This window comes from Dunckerocampus dactyliophorus, chromosome 14 (assembly GCF_027744805.1).
Source record: "Dunckerocampus dactyliophorus isolate RoL2022-P2 chromosome 14, RoL_Ddac_1.1, whole genome shotgun sequence".
NCBI lineage: Eukaryota > Metazoa > Chordata > Actinopteri > Syngnathiformes > Syngnathidae > Dunckerocampus > Dunckerocampus dactyliophorus.
The window spans coordinates 2,098,175-2,119,843 of record NC_072832.1 but is presented as its reverse complement, the minus strand read 5'-3'; the positions used below and the strand labels follow the sequence as shown (position 1 = coordinate 2,119,843).

Genomic DNA, 21,669 nt, shown 5'->3' with positions numbered 1-21,669 from the left:
GTCTGCCTTCTCATTGTCATGCATGCTGCCCGGCAGAGGTGGAGCTGGCGGCCCAGCCAATTATCACCTTCTTAAGCTGGTGGAAGGCAGCAAGTCAGCGCCAGATTGTTCCTCAGCATTTCGCTACAACCTGCGCCATTTCTGCCTCCTGTTTTACTGTTGCTGATTATTGTTCTGTTTGAGTAAAACCACCTGATCAAGTATTTTCTAACATTCCACATGACAAAACCAGTCATGAAAGTATGTACGACTGCTGAGATTTTGGATTGATATCGGTATCGGATGATATTCCAGGCCGCAATAGCTGTATCGGACTGGAAGTGAAAAAGTTGTATCGGGACATACCTATTGGTTGCTAAGGCCCCTGATTTGGATGATGGCGGCCATGTTTTTCAATCTCCCCTTTAATAACAGCGCCACCATGTGTATGTGTCAGAAAAATAAGAGCACAGGCAGCACGGTAAGGGTGCATGTTTTGACATATTTTCACCCTTTTGTGTGCAGCGGTTGAGGAGTAGAAGAGTTAGCTTACATGTACCCATGGGGTGTCCTCATTTTTGCACATGGCAGTACAGGTATACAGTATACTGTATCTAGTCAATGCACACACACCCAATACAGATTCAAAGCACACCAAGCAAAAAAAACAAAAACCACCGGGACGATCAACTGCAAACCAGACCACAGCCAAGACCCCAAGCAAAGCCTCTCGTCCCAGGCTGGCAGGGTACCTTTAAAATGATACGCCGTCGGAAGATTCTCGTAGTTACGGTCTGTTCTTCCTCAGAGCCGGAATCTACACTAACCCGCTGCTGGATGAGGCATTTTAACATCATCACACAAACTCAAAAGAAGACAGAAAGTTGTTAAGTCGGCACAATTTAGTGTGACATCTGTGAAATATGGCTCCATCGCCATCTCTCGTTAAAAGAGTCGGTTAAAGACTCACAGGAGAAAAATTGACAGCAATGGTCAAACCAACCTGGACTTTCTTCTCTGACACCAGTGCTCCCTCTTCCTTTCTGCCGTTCACCGACTCCGACGAGCCGCCCTGAGGTGAGTTCTTTGAGTTTTCACCGTTGCGCCGCGACCTCCCTGATTCGCCTCTGGACGAGGACGTGATGGAATCGCTCGAGTTCTCGTGACTGTTAAGGAACGCAGAATTGGGACTTAACAAGAGAGTTGGAAGTAAAACTAACTCTAACCCTTGAAAAATAACATTTCAAACAACATGAAAAGCTTTTAATATCACATTTATTAATATGCGGAGTAAAATGATATGAGAGCTCAAACAACATCCTAATATGAGCCAGTTTAACCAACAGTATAAGCATGCTTTTTTAGGGTAAATGGTTTTAAATGGGTTTTCATGAGATGTCGCTAGCATACATACACAGCAAAACAGTGCAGCTTCGTGAGGAGCAATGCAAATTAGGAGGGAAAAACATGCTTTCAATGCCAAATGTCTGTACCCCCGTGTGGGCAAATTAACATAAAAGGCAACAAAGAAACTCGCCCACCTAAAACATATCCACCCGACCCGGTTCTCCCATCTGGGGGCAAAAAGTACTCATCGAGATGCAGAGCCTTCGTCCTGACAGTCATCACTCACTGAGACTTTTGCCCAGCAAAGTAAATACAAACGGAACAGCGCAAAATTGTGTGTGTTCACAGAAAGTCATCGAAAAAGAAATGCTGCTGTTTAATACAGTTGAAAAGCCAGCATTTCAAGAAATGCTGCAAATGTTTGACAGAAATATATAATATATAATATTATCGTTTACCATCAGTTTTGGTGACAATAAACATTTCAAAGTGCACCTGCATTGTTCTGTGATGCGGTTCAATAACGGAGCGCCGCGGCCATCTTGTTTACGTGTGTTCCGCAGCAGAAGATACGATCGTCTTCATCACATACACACGAACGGAGAGGACACGAATATAACACCGAGCGACTTGTGAGCTCTGATTTTTTTGAGGAGGCATTTTCACGATGCAAATGTGTTACTCTTTTGAACGCTTACTGTTTTGAGAAGCCCAACTCTTTACTTAAATGACCCAGCAACTAAGCAGAACTACGTTCCTCGTCACGGAAATCCGACCAGAACTGGACTCGAGGAGCAAATGGGGGGTTGAATCACCGTTGATATAGTCCACTGCTGATGGGGATGTCATACGACTTTATGTAAAAAAATCCGAACTATCCCTTTAAAATTGATGTTAAAATCTCATCTGGTTTTGTTCTCGTTCTCCCAATCTCATGCATCTTCTCTTCTCGTGACACCCCAGTTCTAAGGGCGTGACACAGAGAAGGGGTAGGATGGAATAAGATCTGCTTCCTGCAACTCCTTTACCAGCATGCTGCATTGTGCAAGCGGCACGATATCAACTTCCTTGTTGAAATACGTTCAAAATTATAATACTACAACTACAAAGTTCTTAAAAGGCCGTCCTACCTTTCCCGCCTGTCAAGCAGGTCTGAGCTGACGCTGCGTCCCGGCGTTGGTGGCTCCACGTTGACGCTGGAGGATTCACTGTGCCAACCTGAAAGCGAGCACACGTCTTTTTCTGCCTGTTGCACATGAGCGACAACCGCCTGATCCCTGGCTTCAGTCGTCTCCCGGTCCTCCTCCTCCTTGTCCTGTGAGCCTTCTTCGGTCTTCAGCGCTTCGTTTCCACCTCCCTCCTCCTCCTCCTCCTCATTTGATCCACCCTCAGTGGACTGGTGTTCCCAAAGTGCCTCAACCCATTCCTTGGGGGAGAGGTCCGCAGCATCCATTTTGTCCCCAAGGTGGACAGTTTGACTGTTTGTTACTTTGTCGATCTCAGCCTCTCTTACATCTCCTGTCATTTCCTTACATACGCCAGCTTCCTCTACCAACCTATACTTTGTCACCATCTCACATTTGATCTCCACGTCTTTAATCAAGTCCTGCTGTACCCACTTTACCACAGATCCCTCTGCTATCACTTCCTTCTCACATCCTCTTGTGTCCACTTCTCTGTCTGTTATCAGCGCTTTATCAGGTGTTGAAGGGGTTGCAGATGGCGAGAGTGAACAGGAAGACGTGGAGTAGGTCATGCTGATGTCTAACTCACACATAGCATGGACAGGTTGCGATTTGGCCTTGGGGCTCGGCTCCATGTCTTGATAAGACCTGTCCTCCTCTTCGCTCAAAAGCAGCTGGTCGTTCAGGGCGATGTGGGGCTTCCGCACCTTGGATGGGACAGGACTGGGGAGCTCAAAGACCGGGGTGGACAGGGCAAGCTGACACGGTCTAGGTGGGCTGTCTGGCAGCCCACTACCTACCTGCGGGTTCCCGAGTTGGGTTTGGGAGTTGGTTGAAGAAGGGGTGTCGGGTTGTGGGTAATGGTGATGCTGGTGGTGGACGGGGGAAGAAGGGCTGGGTGTGACAGGGAGTTCGGGCGACAGGAAATGTGGGTCGAAGTGGAGTGCAGCGGGGGAATGCAACTCGGCTAGAATGCTGTGATAATCTGTGGGTGACATGATGACAGATGCTACCAAAGGACTGAAAGCAACACACATGTACTGTACATCATATGACATGGACAATGGCACTGAAGGGTGAAGCAGGTAGCCATCAACCCTATGAACAAACAAAGTGTGCTTTATATCTTTTAAAGTAACCATAATTGATACATTTCTGGAGCTTTCGATGGGGAACATTAGTAGCGGTGTTTACACCAGCACGCATTTTGCACGCCCCTGCATTGTCCCGCAATTAGCTGTGGCAATTTATTTATTTATTTATGGCACGCCTGATAAGCGTGAAGAATACTTTGGGCGCTGTTTGTGTGCTGTTTACGCATAAATTCACGCAATTTGTGACCGAAAATGTGTGCATTGGCACAAAATGACCATGGTCCCGCACTGCTTATTTATACCTCGTCACTGTTTACAAATCGTACGCCACATTAGTATATGCAACACGCATTGGTATGCATTGTCAGCACCATGAGAAGCAGTCATGGCATTATTTGCTCCCGCGTGACGCCACACAACAGCAGGCATCACCCCAGCTTCATTAATTTCTCCATTTGCAAGGGACGTATAAGATGTTGAACTCCGGAGAAGAAGCTTTCATTGCAGAAAAGAAAGATAAGTCTATATTATCTCACAGCTGTACAAAGAGAATGCAGAAAGAGCAGGAAGGAGGCATAAACTAGAAAAAAGGACAGTGTGGGAGAGAGAATTGCTGACTGGAAGACAACGCTTTGGGCATTATGATCCCTTATTAACAGAAATTGACAAGGAAGATCCAAGAGGTTACAGAAATTACTTCTTCTTGACTTGCTCGAGGAGGTGGGGGAATTGTTTTGTTTAGGCATAGGTTGTGGTGCGTTCATGACACACAGCCCCACACAGTTTACACATCCTTCACACCTGCTTACGAGCAATTTACTCACTGGCACGTAATATTGCGTACCACTGCGGGGTCAAAATGCGTGCAAGTGTAAATGTTGCTGTAGGCTACATGTTAAGTAAGAAATATGATAAGTGATTGACAGGATTGGTTAAAGTCTCATGACAGATGAGAGATGCGGTCAATGCGAATCAGTGATTCTCAAACTGTGGAACAAGCACCAGTGGTGGTACGCGGGAACATCAGGGTATTAAATATAAATAAATAAATAAATAACCATATTGACCAGAATATAAGACGGTCATTTTTCCACTGAAAATAGCGTTGGATGATAATTTTCATATATCGGTATAAATTGTTCCAATGAAAAGAAAATGACTCCTACCGGTTTAGATGATCATTTTAAATGGAAAAAAGCAGAGTTGATGTGTTTTGCCTGCGACTGCGTGGTGCGGCGCACTGTATTGACGCTTTGGCGCCTCACGTGTGCCACAGCATGGTCCGTGTCACCGGAGAAACGCAGAGCAGAGACAACAAAATGAGCATGGCTGAAGGTGGAGGAGAGCGGAGACTATAGACGATGACATTTTTGACAAACGTGGCGGTACCTCTGTAGTCTGGAAGTGGTTTGGTTTCGATAGAGCAGAGGTGGAGCAAGAGACCATAGTATGCAAAGTTTGCAAAGCAACGGTGGTGGCAGAAGGTAGGAAGGCGACAAATTTGTACAGAATTGAGTACAAAGAGTGTGTCATGAAGCGTGAGACAGACTCAGCGAGCATGTCTACACTTACCCAGTTAAAAATAAAAAACGCTTTTGCTCATGGCCTTGCTTCTGGCAAGGAAAGATGGCATGAACGGACTGATGCAGTGTCATATTATTTAGCCAAAGACATGATGCCTTCATACTCAGTGGAAAAGGACAATATTTAGCAATGTATTATGACTGTAACTGTATGCTTGAATTCTTAATACTTTGCATGATCTAGTTTGGTAGACACTAAATGCACTTGCTGTATTGCAGTTTGTTACCAATAAATCAATAAATGTGCTTTACAATTTGAGGCAAGTGTATTTAAATATATGGGTTAAGGTTTTGTAGCTTTTGATACAAGACTCTGCTGAATTTTATTATATCGTTATATCATGATGCAGCCCAAAAATATTGTGAGAGGTGCTAAGGTCAATATCGACCAAGTTCTGCCTGCTGTTTGCTGTCATTTTATCACTGGTCCGTGTCTGTGGTCGGTCTAGCGTTGCTGAAGCGTGCTACAACAGCCCATTCGTCCATCTTCTACGCCGTTTATCCTCACTAGGGCCGCGCAGCCTATCCCAGTTAACTTTGAGCAAGAGGCAGGGTACACCCTGGACCGGTCGCCAGGCGATGGCAGGGCACGTATGGACAAACAACCATTCACACTCACATTCATACCGATGGACAGTTTAGAGTCGCTAATGAAGCTAACATGCATGTTTTTGGAATGTGGGAGGAAGCTGGAGTACCCGGAGAAATACGGTATATACACATATGAAGTACAATTACAAATTTATTAACCTAACATTTGGAGAAATGTAATTCTTTGAAAATTCTTTGTAGAAATATGAACGTTCTTTGCTTCAATTCATACGAGCCACAAACTAAAATCTGATGGCGAGCGGAGGAAGCCAAAATGGTGGTACTTGCCATATTTCCGAGGTGGTACTTGTGTGTCAGCAGAGGTAGCAAAAAATGGCGGTACTGGCCAAGTACAAATATTTTTGAGATGGTACTCTTGTTGTAAGCGGAGGTAGCAAAAATGACAGTACTTGCACAGCTACATATTTTCCAAGTGGTACTTGGTGTTAAGCTTGAGAACCATGGCGCTAGAGTAATATTTCCGACGAGGGAGGGTCAATGCGGGTGCGAGGTGGAGGCAGAAAGCTGCCGGGCGGAAGGACGCAGGGACAAGCGTGGCGAGGAGAGAGGGAACGCAGAGGAGGGGACGGGGGATGTGGGCTCGAGCAGCGGGACCCACTGGGAGATAAGGTAGGGAGATTGCACAAGGAGAGAGGGGACACAGGGCGAGATGAGGCGGCAGAAGGTGACATCCTGCCCGAGGGTGAGGAAACAGGTTCCGGCAGGATGGGGGCAGCAGTCGAGCGTGCAAGAGTTAGGCTGGTGGGTGGGTTGGATATTTCTGAGGTTGGTTCCGTTTGAGCGGGAACTGGAGTGGGCAAAGTCAGCACGGGAGAGGCTGGGAGCGAGGATGGGACAAAGGTGGGGGAGGAAGGTAACGGTGACGTGATGAGCGGGATGGGGGAGGACGGATGCGGTGAGAAAGGAAAGGCAGGAGATTGGCGGGGGTCGGGAGGTGGGCATTGAGGCGTGAGGCCTTTAAGAGGCGGGGGCACAAAGTTGAAGTGGCGTTCCAGGGGAGATGAGGGAGCCAAGTCTTTAAGGGAAATGGAGAGCTCGTAACTGGGAGAGCGGCGCGGGGTGAAGGGTGAGGCTTTGGGTGAGAGAGGGGTGGATGGGAGTGATGATGGGGTTGTACACAGGATGAAGGCGGGATTGCTGGGAATTAATGGTATAATCACACAAACTAAGGATGGAGGGCGGATGGAGACAATGGAAAATACACGTCAGTATAAAAACGAATGAAGAGTGTGACTTATGCAGAAGGGGAGGCACATGAGGGTCAGCAATATGGGACTCTTAATGATTAATTAAGAGCGGTTATGTGCTGTTATCAGCCATGGATTGCTGGTGCTGATGTGCAGGAAGTAGGGGAGGTGAAGGGAGGCAAGAGGAAGAGAAGAAGCTGTACTCTCATCTATCCAAGGAAGGCTCAGAGGAACTGGAGGAGAACGAGGAGGACTAAACTTTAAGAGTTAAACACTCACTACAAGGTTACAGAAGCTCCTACTATCATCAGACAGGAAAACATGATTGTATTATCTTAAAGCATGCACTTAGACCAGGGGTGTCCAAGCGAGGGCCGCACAGTGTCAAGTGAAAGGATGCAAGGTGCCACTTTGATGTTTTTCAAAGCGTATAAAAAGGAGTTATATACTTTTCAAGAAAAAACTGCATCTCAGCTTTGTGAAATAGTTGAAAAAGCCTATTATTAGTATCAACTTCACTCTTTTTTCACTACTTTTTGATGTTGCTTTTTAAAAATTTCCTTCATATTTCAACTTTATGCTACTAAAGACATTATTTTTTCATTCTCATAAAATTGATAAAATACGACTTTTTTTCTTTTAATATTTTACTTTATTCCAGTAAAATTAAAGCTTTTTTTTATTTCTGCTTTTGTTTTTTTACATTTATTTTCCAACTATTTCAACTTTCCTCTTGTAAATTTTCTTTTTGTAATATTTTGACTCTACTCCCATAATATTATAATACTTCCCCAACCTAATTTTCCAAAAGTTACAACTTTATTTTGTTTTGTTTGTTTCTCATTTAACCATTTAAAAAAACAGCGTCTTTTTCTTCAATATTTCAACTTTATACTACTAAAATTGTTATATTTGCTCATATTACATTATTTTCGTAAAAATTATGACTTCTTCTTGTTAGATTACAACTTTTTTCTCTTAATAATTTGACTTTATTCTTGTAAAATTATTGCTGATATTTCCTTTTTTTTAAAATTATATTTTTACATATGGGGTATGCGGGTAAAAAAAAATAGCCGCGGGCTGCAAATGGGCCTCGGGCCGCACTTTGGACACCCCTGACTTTCACAGTGGAACCTGTTTATTTTGGCGATGTCGACATAAACAGATTGATTTTCATAGAAATGACCCCTTTGGATGTCAGATTTTCAGTAGACAAAAGCAGTCGATCGTGTATGTCGACATCGGCTTTGCAGGCACTTTTTTGTAATAAGACAAACACGGCACACTGGGACCTGATGACATAGACGGGTTGTCGACATAAGCGGGTTCCACTGTATTTCTCATGGATATTGGACAACACTGGTGCAATGTTATGTAGAAAAAAAAATCAGACTGTTCCAACAGAAGCCAAATTAAATAATAGAACATTGATGATATGGTGGAATCCTTGTTTGAATGGAAAACTAGTCATGTATTTAGGCTGCAGTAGGAGCCAGTTGTCCAGACTAAATTCTAATCCGCCACTAAGCTAACATGTCTATAAATAGCCAGCAGCGGTCACTGGGGCTAGACACAATCCATGCAATGTGGCGCATGCCAAAACTGAATAGAAAAACATGGTAGCAGGGAGCGGTAATAGGTCAGCCAATCAGAGCTAAACTTTACCATCAGCCTGATCCCGGAAAACCGTGTGATCATCAGCAAAACATCTCGTGCCGGAAATGTTACCATAGTCAAAAATGGGGCCCTCCAGCAAAGTCACAATATCCATCCGACTGACTTTGGTCAGCACTGCAGTCAAGGCGTCCGCTAAGGAAATAAAAAGAACACAACTGAAGCAAACATGACACAAATCATTCTTAGAAACACTTACAGAGTGGTGAAGTGGTACTGTTTAGTTTACACGTAATGTAAAAATAGTCTTACTTGTGGCGTTTTTCCCTTCCCGGCTGACCCACTTCTTTAAGAGCATGAAGCTCTGTGCTGTCAGTGAGTTGGGGTTCTCTAATCTGATGTGGTTGATCTCATCTACTGTGAAGTTCATCTCCCGAGCCAGCTCTGTGACGGGACACATAAAGTCACGCTTGCATACTGTAAAGGCTTTAATTCTAGCCACTTTATACTTAAAACACAAAGACGGTGGGGTGTTATTACTGTCGTCCCTTGTTTATCGCGGTTAATTGGTTCCAGACTCGAGCGCGAATTTCCACAAAGTAGGATTCCATATTTTAATACATTTTTCAAAGCATGGAAAATCTGTTTTTGACATTCTAAATACGATTGTTGGAGCCCTGTAGACATGAAATAAAACTCCTATAGTCACCTTTACACTGTTATTCTTTGTTTACACCACATTGCACAACTCTTATGCACTGGCAACAGGATCACGACAGGGACACAAGAGACGACCGCCGCTCACATCATATAGCAAGCTGCAGAGCTAACTAGTTAGTCTCCAAGTTATTTGTTCTACACTTAAGAAAGTGTTTCAAACGGAGTGGGCATGAATGACAAATTAAGAAGCATACCACTTCTTACCACTTCCACACAGTTAATTTCACTCCATCATGGCCGACTTCATGCAGTGTTAAGGTCTCGTCAATGTTTTGTGTCTTGATGACTAGTGACCAGAATACTGCATATTACTTGTCTTTCAATATGTTTTGACTAATAATAGGCCATAGTCAACCACAAAACATTAAAACATTTTTGAAAAACCACAATAGGGCGAGGGAGTGATGTTTGAACCGCAAGGAACGGGTGTATATAACTTCATTTTTTTTTAACTTTCATAATGACTTGGAGTGCATGAAAAAGTGGAAAGGAAAACATCTCTTTGACCACATTGTCATTTATTAACAAGTACATTGCACAGCACAGCAGCAACAGAACCAATGTTGTACTACCGCTAAGAAGCAAAGTGCTTAGCCAGCATTAATATCGCTGATGAGTTCATTGTAAACAAAAGCACAGATCTGAGTATATTAATAAATAAAGCACATGCAGCGGTAGACAAAGCTGCTGGATGCTGACCACTGATGGTATTATTTAATGAAGGTACTGCCATCTTGTTGAGTTAAACTACATCAGGAGGTTGCAGGCAGACACAGCTGTGAATGCCAATGTTTTAGACCCAAGATGACAGCCCGGTGTTTATTTGCTTCAGTAGACGATGCGCTCAGCGACTTTAGGAGCACATCAATGTCCTCACCTGTCCAGCTGAGTCCCAGATGATCTGCTACGATGGCCATACGCAAATCTGTTCGCTCACAAGGGCTTTGGGGACCTCGAGAGAAAAGAGGACAGTGACTGATTAATACACTGCGTATTTCTCTTCTTATATATAGAAAACTAAACACATACAAGTTTCCTTTTCTGGCCACTTTTTCCCATTATAATTAGTGCAATTGGGATAAAGTGCATTTATGACTTTACTGTAATTCAGTGGTTATTATATGTGGACTATGTTGTTACTTGCAGGATGGCAAGAAAAGGCACTGACACTATACATGTAGTGGTCTATGACTATTTGTGGTATGTAACCTTGAAGCAGGCATTAACTATCATGAGAACCACACAAAACAAACCATGATTCTTAAAGAGTAGTTGTACAAATCTAGGGTGGGCGTGTTCTATGTTAGAGTCTAGCATGTCAACATGCGCTATGCTAACGGTGTTCTTTGCAAATTCTACTATGACAGTTCAGTGTATGGGAAAGACTACAGTAATGACTTCAGCCTCGCCCTGAACAGAAACAAGACAAACCAAGGACTGTCAAACAGGTTGTGCACCAGTATACCAGTCACTACTCTACTGTACAGGTCACACAAGGTTGGAGAAAAGGGGGAACAGAGGGAAAGGAATCTTGCAACAGAGACGATAGGGGACACAGTACATCAATGATGATGGTTCAATGATAGCTACTGTTCTAAGGGAAATACAGAATAAACACGCCACAGGCATTCCAGTCAATCAATTCAACAACCACAACATGTCATGCAACTAGAAGTGAAATAGATCAATATATAGAAAGTATTTTATAGTGTGAAAGTTTTACAAACTAGGCTTGATCTCTGCGATGGGAGGTGTTCGAGACCCCGCGAGTCCCTGACTGCCCTCCTTCCCACCAGTCCGCCTACTCCTCCTGCTCCTCTGACTGCCAGAGGCCCTGTCCGTCGTCGCCACCTTTGCCCCTACGGACGGGGCCCCGGCTTCAGCCCTCGAACCTCTACCAGACCTGGATGAGTGGGAGGGCTGGGAAGGTTGGGAAGGCTGCGAGGTGTCTGACAGAGAGGTGCTCCGGGAGGTGCTGTCTTCCTCCGACTGCTCTGTCTGCTTCTGTTTCTCCTCGTCTGACAGCCGGTCCACCAACTTTATTGTCTCTCCGCTAATGTCTTTAAAATATTCGATGGTGCGCTTGCAAACCTCGCTAGGCTTCTCCTGTCTGGACGCTCCCTCGCTTGGGACCTTGCTGACCTGATGCCTGTCCTTCAGTGGTAGCCTTGAGGGCAACTTTATGGCTGCTCTTTCTGTACCCAGCGGCCTTGTTGGCGTTGAGCTAACACTGACTGATTGAGGTGAGCTAGCTGTGGCTGTGGCGCTGCTCTTTTTAATGTCCTTGATTGGTATTCTAGACCTGGGTTCTACTTTTGCAATGGCTGGCTCTCCTCTTTTCCTGGTCTCAATTGTCACTGCTTGCTTGGGCTTCTGCTTCCCTATGGCTGTTCCCTGGGTGTGCAACGACTTCCCTGATGCTTTCACTGGAAGCCTGGATTTGGGGAGCTTCACTTCACTGTCTTTAACTGGTTCACTTTTCTGCTGCTGCTGCTCCACTTGATTGCTTATCTCTCCCTTCTCTTCTAAATCTCTACAACACAGTGTTTCTACCCTGCTTGCTTTCTGAAGTGTGGGCTCGGAGGAGGACTGCAGGTTGAACACTACACTGCCACACTGAATGTAGTTGGCCTGAATGCTAGAGGACTCGAGGTTATTGTTGTTGTTGCAGTTTTTAGAGGGGTAATCTCTTCTATCTGACTTGGCCTCTGTGTCTTTGCTAGACTGGCTCTCTGTACACTGACCCTCTATGCTGATGTACTCTGGCACCACCTGACCCTCTGTTATCTCAGCTTTAAAATCGCTGAGATCCCCTGAGTCTTTTTTCACAGTTATGGAGGCAGCTATACCCATCTTAATAGGGGTGCGTAATTTGGGGTCAACCTTGGAGGCTGTGATTGTGCATGAGGAGGTGGTCTCAGCTATGGCTTCACAGGTGGGTACTTCGATACCAGCGTAGCCTGCGTCACTGCCAGGGTGTGAAGGGCTGCATTTGGCTGCTGCTGCTGATGTTGTGCTGCTGCTGCCTGTGGTTGTATCTATAACCTTCACCTTCCCATCTACTGTGGCCCTCTCCCCTGTTTTTGACTGAGAGGAAACTACACCCAGGATCTTGCCCCCTCTCCCCTTTTCCCCTGTTAGAGGGTCAGAGGAATGCTCACCAATCTGAAAAAACTGAAGCCTCTCTTCAACAAAGTCCCGCTTGCTCATGTCAATAGCACCACTGCGGGTCATCTCAAACATCTTCCCTTCATGGAAAGGGAAGGGGTTAGGCTCACTAGTTGGTGTGCTCTCATCAGTCGGTGTTCGAGCAGGGGTTGTGTCGGGTGTTGTGGCCTGTGATTTGTCCTCCACTGACAAACCAAAGGGCTTGGGGTCTTCGTCTTTGGTTTTGGACTCATAAACTCCCTCATTATCGCTCCCTTTGGTGGACCAGGGGTCAAAGTCAAGGCCTTTTGTGGCTACTGTTTTAAAGGTTGCATTTAACTCCTCTTCAAGTTGGTAGCCAAAATAGTTGTCACCAAAGATCTGCCTTTCTGGATGTCTTCCTTCAACAGTGAAGTCTTCCTCTCCACTGCTTTTTGATGAAGATGGGTTGGTTTTAGAAGTTCCATGATTCCCCCCATCCTCACACTTTTCTTCCTCTATCACTTCGAGCTTGGACTGGCCAAATGAGCGGTCAGCAGCTTTTCCATCATTGGACAGACTGGATGTTTTTGGATCCTCGCTCAGTCCGTCATCCTCATCCTGAAAATCATAACCATCTAATGAGTCTATCTCAGTGGCATCAGTGTCATGGGAAAACTCAGCAGTGGTTGCAATGGAGCAGTCAGTGATTGATTGGTCATTCCCATTTTGCTCCATGTCAGCATCCTCCCCCTTAACGACTCCATTGACGCCCGATTCCTTATTTCCATTCTTCTCTGATCTTCTGTGTTTTGAGCGTTTCTCCCCCTCCTCTTTCATCTTGAAGGTGTACTTTTTGACAGGGATGGGATGGAAGACGGACTCGTCATCACTGGAGTCACTGTTGTCAGCTCCAGGAGGAATGGGAGATGGAGGCTGGACCCTTATGATTGGCTCAGCTAGAAGGTGCTTGTCATGCTCCTCCTGAAGGTTTACTTCCATCATCTCTGTCTCTGTCTCAGAAGACGCATAAGACTTTCTTTTCTCAGGGTCAGACTGCTCTGCGTCCAAGGGAGGGGGTGGTGGAAACTCTATATAAGGAACTCTTTTGTCCTTGGACTTGTGTTGATCTGCTTCGTGTTTCTTACAGTGATTCTCTGAGGATGGTTGCTTGGATTTGTCCCTTAAAGTCTCCTTGTAGATAAAGGTCTTCCCGTCTTCCTCTTCAGACTCCTCCGGGATAGGACTTGGCATGCCAGCCATGGAGCCTATCACAGAGTCAGGCATTCTGGAGGCCAGGCTAACTTCGTCTGAACTTGGGGTCTCGGGGGTAACAGGACTCTTCCCAGAGCTGTCCATGAATGTCACTTGTTCCAGAGTGTCATCTTCAGGACTACCTTGTGGAGATGGAGATTGCTTTTGTTTGGCAGTGTAAAATGTTCCCCTTGTTTCATGTACTGTCCTGCTCTCATGGCTTACTATTTTTTTGTAAGTTCCCAGCTGCCCAGAAGCTGTTTCTTTCTCATACTGCTTACCCACTTGGATGCTGACATACACAGGTAAAGGTTTGACATCTTTGAAACCTTCCGTGATGACCACAGGGGTTCCATGATCCAAATACTCTACTTGGTCGCTATCAAGACCGTTACATGTGATATTTGACTGGCTACAGTCTGAGTCTGTGGATTTTCCTGATGATCCACAAGTAGATTTGTTGGATTCAAAGCTACTATGTATCGGGTTTCGAGCTAGGATCGGTGTGCGAGAGCTATCCTTCTCGCGCGATTCAACAAAGGAATCTAATTTTAACGATGGGGATCTGCGACTTTCTGGAAAATTAGATGGCTTTCTTACAGGAATTTGAGATTCCGAGTTTTTTTTTAGACCGTCATTGCTATTTGGATTCTCTCTGACAACAAATTCAGTGTAAATAATTTTCTTCGTACTTTCTTGTCTTTGAGAATCACTTTTATTGTCATCTTTTGTGGAATCGTGGACTAATGAATGAGATGATTTTGGAGATTGGGGCTTATAGTTCCCATACCCTTGGCTCTCCCATGTTTTGAATAACTTATCTTCCTGATTCTTTCCACTGATCTGTTGTTGCGTGGGTGACAACCTGGATTCACTTTCTTGAGCTCTTCTCTGGTTTAATGGACTGTCTGGCGTTTTTGGAATGTTTGAACCTGCAAATACCTGATACACAGGTAGCTTACTTTCATGGAGCTTCCTGATGGGGGGATTTGGATTTTGGCCACCCTGAGAAGCCCTATCTTGTTTTTGAGCCTCTTGTTCGAACTTAAGCCTCACTGCACTGACTTTGGATGAAGACATTTGAAAAGGTTTTGAGCCTTCACTTTCATGCGATTTGCCATCTCCCTGTTTCCTGGCATCTGAATCACTATACTGTAGAAGTACTCTCCTCTCTGGGCTGCTGGGTAAGCTGGCACATTTCCTATCACTGGCGCCAAACCTGTCTCTTAGTCTTTCTCTGCTCCACTCTTCCCCACTGGCTCCATTTCTATACACTGATCTCTCCGGGCTGCTATGCGTGGAACTGGGCCCTGATCGTGATTCCCTAAAGTCTGGTCTGCGAGACTTCTTCTCAGGCGAGGAGAGCTCATCGTTAAGCTGCTCTGTCTTATCTCTGAAGAACTGAGATACCTCACTGAGCTTTTCCTCTGCCTCCTTTACAGTTCTGTCTACTCTTTCCTCATACATAAGTTGCTCTCTGTCCTTTGTCTCGTCTGTTGATACGCGCATCCAAACCGACTGCTTTGGGCTACCAGGTTCAGAGGAATGCTGCAAAAGTGTCATTGTGTCAAAGTTATCGTCAACGCTGGCCATTCTTCCTGATGTGTCAAAAACATTCCGTGACGAGCGAAATATATATTCTGTCCTTGGACTTGCTGATCTACCCTCACTTCTGTCTGGTGAGTGGACGTGAGACCGCTCTCTAACAAGTTCCTCAGTGTCAGAATGGGACTGGTCAAATTTCTCAGACAGTAACATTTTCTCTGCAAAATTATAAGACCCTCCCCTGAGCTCTGATGATTCATCCTCATTGTATTCCACAGATTGCTGGCTAAGCAACTTCAAGGTTTTGTAAGATTCATCTGCCATTAGCTGGGCTGAGCTGGGACGACTATCCTCTTGTGGTATGAGGTTGAATCTGGAGGAGTCAAGATACGCAGGAGGTTCCTCAGGTTCCCCATCTTCTTTTCTAGATCCTGGGTAGTAATACATTTCATTTTCAGAATGGTTTTTGGTCTCTCTGATGATGACCTCCGTCGGTTCTGTTTTATTGCCCTTTTCAATGTGCACCTCAATTATTCTTTCAACCTTTGGTTTGACATCTTCAAGTACTCTTTGTGATGTTTCTTCATTGTTAGATTTGTGCTCAAAGAGTCCAGCAAGCTCCCTAGAAGGGTCCTTCCCTGATTGAAAAGCCTTCATGATGTCGTGAACGGACATAGTCTCCTCGCACCTCTCTGAGACTGCTTCACTGCCAGACGGTTTGTGATACACCATCCTAGTGGTGGTAGTGATGTGAGTTTCCTCCTTCAAGCGTATGCCTTTTCCCATTGGATCCTCATCAGGGACAACTTTTACTGAATAGCCTTTATTCAGCTCTGGGGTGTATGTAGCTTGATTGGGATGTCCTTTAGACTCAGTATCAATATATCTGATTGGATTTGCCTCCACCATTGGGGTTTGTTTGTTATCTTCAGGGGGTTCATAGCTCCTAATGACATGAACAACTTCAGTCCTAGTCTCAGTGATCATTGGAGGGACTGGGATGTCCTGAAAGGGGGCCTTCGGACCCATGCCTTCAGCGCTCTGGGGGGCAGAGGGTGTTCTTTCACTCCTGGTCTCAAAGCCACTGTCCGAGAGGGGGCTTTTATCCTGTTCATGATATATATCATCAGGGGATTCCAGCACGGTGTCTGCTCCAAAAAGTACATCTGCTACTTTACTCAGTTCTTTGTCGGAAGGCGAAGACCGCATGGTTGTTGGAGGCATTTTCAGCTTTTGCTCTTGAACTGCTATTGTGGGTTTCAGCACACGTTTTTGTTTCTCCTTGCCATCTGCCTCTCTCTTCCCCTCATCTGATGTATGCATTTTGGAGAAAGAACTACTGCCGACATCGTTTGCCAGGTAGTCAACGACTTTAGAGAGATTGAAGTCTCTATCTTGTATTGTTTTTGCTTTTGCTTGAGGGACCACGGTCTCGTACCTCGGGGGATAGCTCCAGTTGCTTGGTGGTTGTTCAACAGGTACTTTTGAGAAGCGGATATCATCCAAGGGCCCTCTTGCTATGGAATCTTTGGTGTCTTTAGTCAGGATTTCATTTACTTTCACTAGATCTTGTTTTACTTTCTCCACAATCCTATAGGGCTCTTCGTCTTCTACCTTTTCTGCAGAACCAGACTGAAAACCTTTATTAGCAGTGGAATTTGGGTCCGTCTGCAAAATTGCTGACATTCTGATTAAGTCCTCTTTCATTTCAGCGACATCTTTCAAGATTTCTTGACTGGATGACAACGGAGATGTCGTGTTTGACTTCAAACCAGAGGAGAGAAGAGGAGATTTGGTTGGGGAAAGAGTTCTCGCAAATGATGACTGCAACTGGGGATTCATCTCAGGGGGCACAACAGTCTTACGTGGGGACAAAATAGCAGCAGTTGACCTGGACACCTCTGGTAACTTCTTAAACTGGGGCTCTGGCAATACATTGATAACAGAATACACAGGAACTGTCACTGTGCTGCAGGTCACAGCAGTGGTGGCATTTGGAGGGGATCTTAGCGAGTTGTAAAGAGAACTAGAAGCTGAGGATCTAATGGATTGATATGACGACGACGCAGACGAAGACATAGACTTTAAGGTGCCGTAGCCAGCCGAGCAAGAATTGAATGTTTTTTCAACCTCATCAAATGCTGCGTTGACACTGGTGGTTGCAGCATTTGTGGTTGCTTGTATTCTTTCTTGGAGGCTGCTGGCGAGAAGAGAGGTCGGGGAGGAGGAGCGGTACTGTGCTGGCGGCGCTGTTCCATTGATCAGAGCTGCAGCACTTTGAGGGGTGTTGGATTTGAGAGGTGACGACAGAGAGGAGAAGAGGTTCCTTGCAGGGCCCGACACATCTGAGGAAAAGGAACGCACAGAGGAGAGGCCGGGGACGGTTTTGATGGGTGAGGAAGATGACGATACTGTACCGGCGGAGACCCCAACAACGGTCTTGTATGACAGGGGTGAATTGAACATACTCAGGGACGATTTGGGAGATGTTGGAGGTGTCATGGCTATTGATGTCCTTTCAAGAAGAGAACCTCCTCCTGTAGATGTGGTTATAGGGGAGGTCCTGGCTGACAAGGCTGCGAGTCCTGAAGCACTTTTTGCAGGTGATGCCAGGGGACTGGGGGCGACCTGGCCTGGGTACTGAGCATGCTGGACTACAGTTTTTATGGGAGAGGAGATGGTTCTGTAAGACCGGATGGGGGAGGCCATGTCACTAACTGACTTAACAGACGAGGCAGGCGATCCGGGAATGTTTGTCTTAATGGGGGAGGCTGAGTTGATGGACCAGACAGACTTTAGTGGAGAGGCAGAAGGCGTGTTGGATGACGAGCTGGAGAGGGAGCCAAACCCAGACTTGGCTTGGCCAGCGACGGCGACAGGAGCAGGCGACCACGCCTGATAAGATCTCGTTGAAAAGACAGGTTTGTGAGGGTAGCCAGAAGGCTGTGCTCTTTGCGGACTTCGATCAGGTGTTTCTTCAACAATAATTCAAATTAAAAAAAAAAACAACAACAAAAAGGAAACAACATAAAGTGGAACGTAAAATAATTGAAAAATAACACATAACAGAAAGAGAAATTCAGTCAGAAACAGTATCGCTTACAGTGGGTAAGACAAAATTGCACAATTGGTGAATACAGAAGGTCCCTTTTACACATCCAGGATGACATGAGAAGCCTATAAACAGTGATTCATGACAAAATACAGCATGATGTGGTCGACGTAACAAAATGTGACATGACAACCAAAACGTAATAATTGACTTTTGATGTGCTTAATGCTTCATTGCCTTGTTGCAACAGTGACTTTACGGGTGCGTTCACACCTTTGGTTAAAAGGGTCTGTTATGTTTTCTCTGCTGGTATGGTGTGCGGCTGGAACACAGAAGAGGACCGACAACATTTGAAAGATGCAAGTAAACTCTGGTGCTGGCACCAGCATTCTGCATAAATGATGAAACTAAATGAAATAAACAAGCTTAGATAATATCACGAACAGCTTTAAACAATTTTCCAAGTTAGGTTTATTAATTCCCTTAGTAACATTTACACATGACTGCTCAGTCTGAAGAAGAGTCTTAGTCAACTGTTGACATCCCAATGCCACATACGACTTCTGCTACGGGGAGTTTAATCAACAGCAACTAACGTTAACGACAAACACGTCATTTTGAACAACTACTAACAGTGTGACTGCAAGGCATGCTGGGTAGGCAGCGGGACCTGCCGCTGGGCTACCCAGCATGCCCTGCGGGCACTTTGTAAATGCCATTCAAATTTACGTTGATTGTTGTGAGCACTTGCTGTTTATTGCCCAAGTAGTACTACTACTACTAATAATAATAATGAATAATGGATTCGATTTTAATCGCGCTTTCTAAGGTACCCACAGCGCCTCATAATGAAGTGAACCCATAATTCATTGAACCCTCCGTCACACACTGGTGTTGGTAACTACATCTGTAGCCACAGCTGCCCTGGGGTAGTCTGACGGAAACGTGGCTGCCAAGTCGCACCTACGGCCTCTTGGACCACCATCAAACACTCATTTGCATTCATAAGCCCGTGTGGGCAGTACTGGAGGCGAGGTGGGAGTGTCTTGCCCGAGGACACAACGACAGTGACTGGGTGGAGGGAGCGAGGATCGAACCGCCAACCTTCTGGTTTCTGGATGACCTAACCGTAACCTCTACTGGCAGTAGTTCATTTATGTTATGTCAAAAAGCTGCCCAATCATGTCCTTACTTTATGCGCACCTTCCTTTACTGCACAGCTTTTGGTCCCATGACAAAAGCATTTAAGTGTGAACGAGAAGCAAACAAAAGCATATTTTTGAATTTTCGGCTCGGCTCAGAGTACCACAAGTGTGAACGCAGCCTGACTGCCCGTGTTTGATTGACATGCTTTTCAGTGCATTTGCTTCATTTTCAATGCCAGAGATGACCCCACAAGTTCATAGCATTACATAAAAATAACATCATATTAGTTATTTGGCCATGACTTAGCATAAAGATGAGGTTGCACTTTACATAATTTACATAATGGTAAATCAGCAATTCAGTACGCTTATCAGGCACTAGAATGTTTCAGTTACATTTATATTTTGAAAAGTGCATTAAGAATACCACTTTTTCCATAAATAATACAAAAATATTAATTGAATTTAATGCAGAACACCACATGTTGATTTGTAAACATATTATTATTCATAATAATAATAAAATACTAAAACCTGCCGGTAAATTACATCAGGATATAAAGTGCAACCTATTCCAAAAACATACACAGCCACACACAATCACAAAGCCAATCAGGTATGAGGGAAATGGCCACAAAATGATTTAGAACAAATTTAAAAGCAAAATTTCACACAATGTAAATCAAAAATGGTTGGTCCAAATGATGAATGAATGATAGAACAATGTCACAATCTTTTCATAAACATAACATAATGTGTTGAAATCGCATGACACCATGTGCAGTAGGCTTAGCAAAGCTTAACAACACAGTAAAACCATGCAAGAGACGACACAATGTAGAGAAATGATTGATGCCAGGTATAGAAATATCCATATGTGCGCAACATCTATACTGTATAAAGGGACCTTCAATCAATTATGTGGAAAAGCAGTATTTTTCATGCTATAAAAAAAAAAAAAAAAGGGGAGGGGAACTCACTCGCCGCAGGGTCGGTCAAATAGCTGTAGCGCTTACGCAAAGCTAAGGAGGCAAAGGTATGGCGTCGCTCTGGCTTTTCAGTCTGAAACAAATAATGAAAAGAACAAACGATGCTTTAACATAATGGTCAGACGTACGTGGAATGTATGTCAGCTGGGATGCTGCTACTGTATGTGCCCTGTTGCGGGCCAGTACATGAAACAAATTACCCAACTATTTACTCAAAAACACAAAACTCACTCATAAATGCAGTTCAACGGAAAATGTGGCATGGAGATGCAACAATGTTGGTGATAGCTACCCACGCTGATAAATGTTGTAGAACTAGGCGGCAAAATAATAAATCTTAGAGTGATTCTGAGCGTGCATGAGGGGTGCAGCATTTAAAGTCAAATCATCAGCGTTTCCACCCATGCACAACACTCGATAAGCCTCTCACATATCTCAGTGAACGCCAACAGACAAGAGTGGTAACAATCAAATCGAAATGAAAAATAAAAGCAGTCAGGGGTGTAACGGTACGCCATGGTGACGGTTCGGTACCTGCCTCGGTTTTAAGGTCGCAGTGAGGGACCAAAATGCCAGACATAAAACAGCTTAGCGTTTGTGTTAGCGGTTCCCAAACAGGAGACTTTAGTGATGGAAGAGAGTTTTCAAGCTTTGGCTGCTCCTTGGCACTACCGCTGAATTTGCTCACGTAGCAGACACATGACGCCAGGCACACTTCCTGTCCCTGACTTTAACGTGTACCGCGTGGGACTCGATTACAAACAGATGTACCGTTACACCCTTTCCAAGCAGTTGTTTTTGTGTGATGATGAAGAGAGCATTTACCTCATCATCGGGATCAGACTCCATATCCTGTGGTATTCCCAAGATGCATTGCGGCCGGAGGAAAGGTGACACAATGGAGAGCAGGGAGAATGTTATAGTGAGAGCGGGGGCGGGGGCACGGTGGCAATGACAATGGAGCAGCAAAAAAAAAAAAAAAACATCATAATAAAAGGGCAAAATATGACCAGCAAGAGCAGAACTCATACATTTTCTTGCGACCAATAAAACGATAACAAATGCATGACAAGCAGCAGGAGAGCCAAGCATCATTATGCACACTGCTTGTGTTACATTGTGGGGTCTTAGTACTGGCTCAAATTGTCATGTAAGACGCATCCTGTATGTAGTCATCTCTAGCCCCAATGAGCATCTTTATTTTACTTCCATGTAGGTGATTATGGATATATGAG

At 44.8% G+C, this 21,669-nt stretch overlaps 1 protein-coding gene across 50 annotated transcripts in view; it reads right to left on the bottom strand.

Moving 5' to 3' along the window:
- The window catches only part of LOC129193688 (ankyrin-3-like), a 137,322-nt gene that overhangs the window by 2,638 nt on the left and 113,015 nt on the right, over window positions 1–21,669 (bottom strand). For 32 of the 50 annotated variants that reach the window (XM_054798165.1, XM_054798184.1, XM_054798166.1 and 29 more), the window contains 9 exons: window positions 21,260–21,286; window positions 20,426–20,507; window positions 11,051–18,223; window positions 10,201–10,275; window positions 8,916–9,047; window positions 8,655–8,798; window positions 2,457–3,495; window positions 983–1,145; window positions 732–812 (listed from right to left, as the gene is read on the bottom strand). In XM_054798165.1, coding sequence (XP_054654140.1) covers window positions 732–812; window positions 983–1,145; window positions 2,457–3,495; window positions 8,655–8,798; window positions 8,916–9,047; window positions 10,201–10,275; window positions 11,051–18,223; window positions 20,426–20,507; window positions 21,260–21,286 — 8,916 coding nt within the window. Of the gene's footprint in view, window positions 1–731; window positions 813–982; window positions 1,146–2,456; window positions 6,965–8,654; window positions 8,799–8,915; window positions 9,048–10,200; window positions 10,276–11,050; window positions 18,224–20,425; window positions 20,508–21,259; window positions 21,287–21,669 lie in introns of those variants that run through there. The other 18 variants (XM_054798199.1, XM_054798200.1, XM_054798201.1 and 15 more) reach the window with 11 other exon arrangements.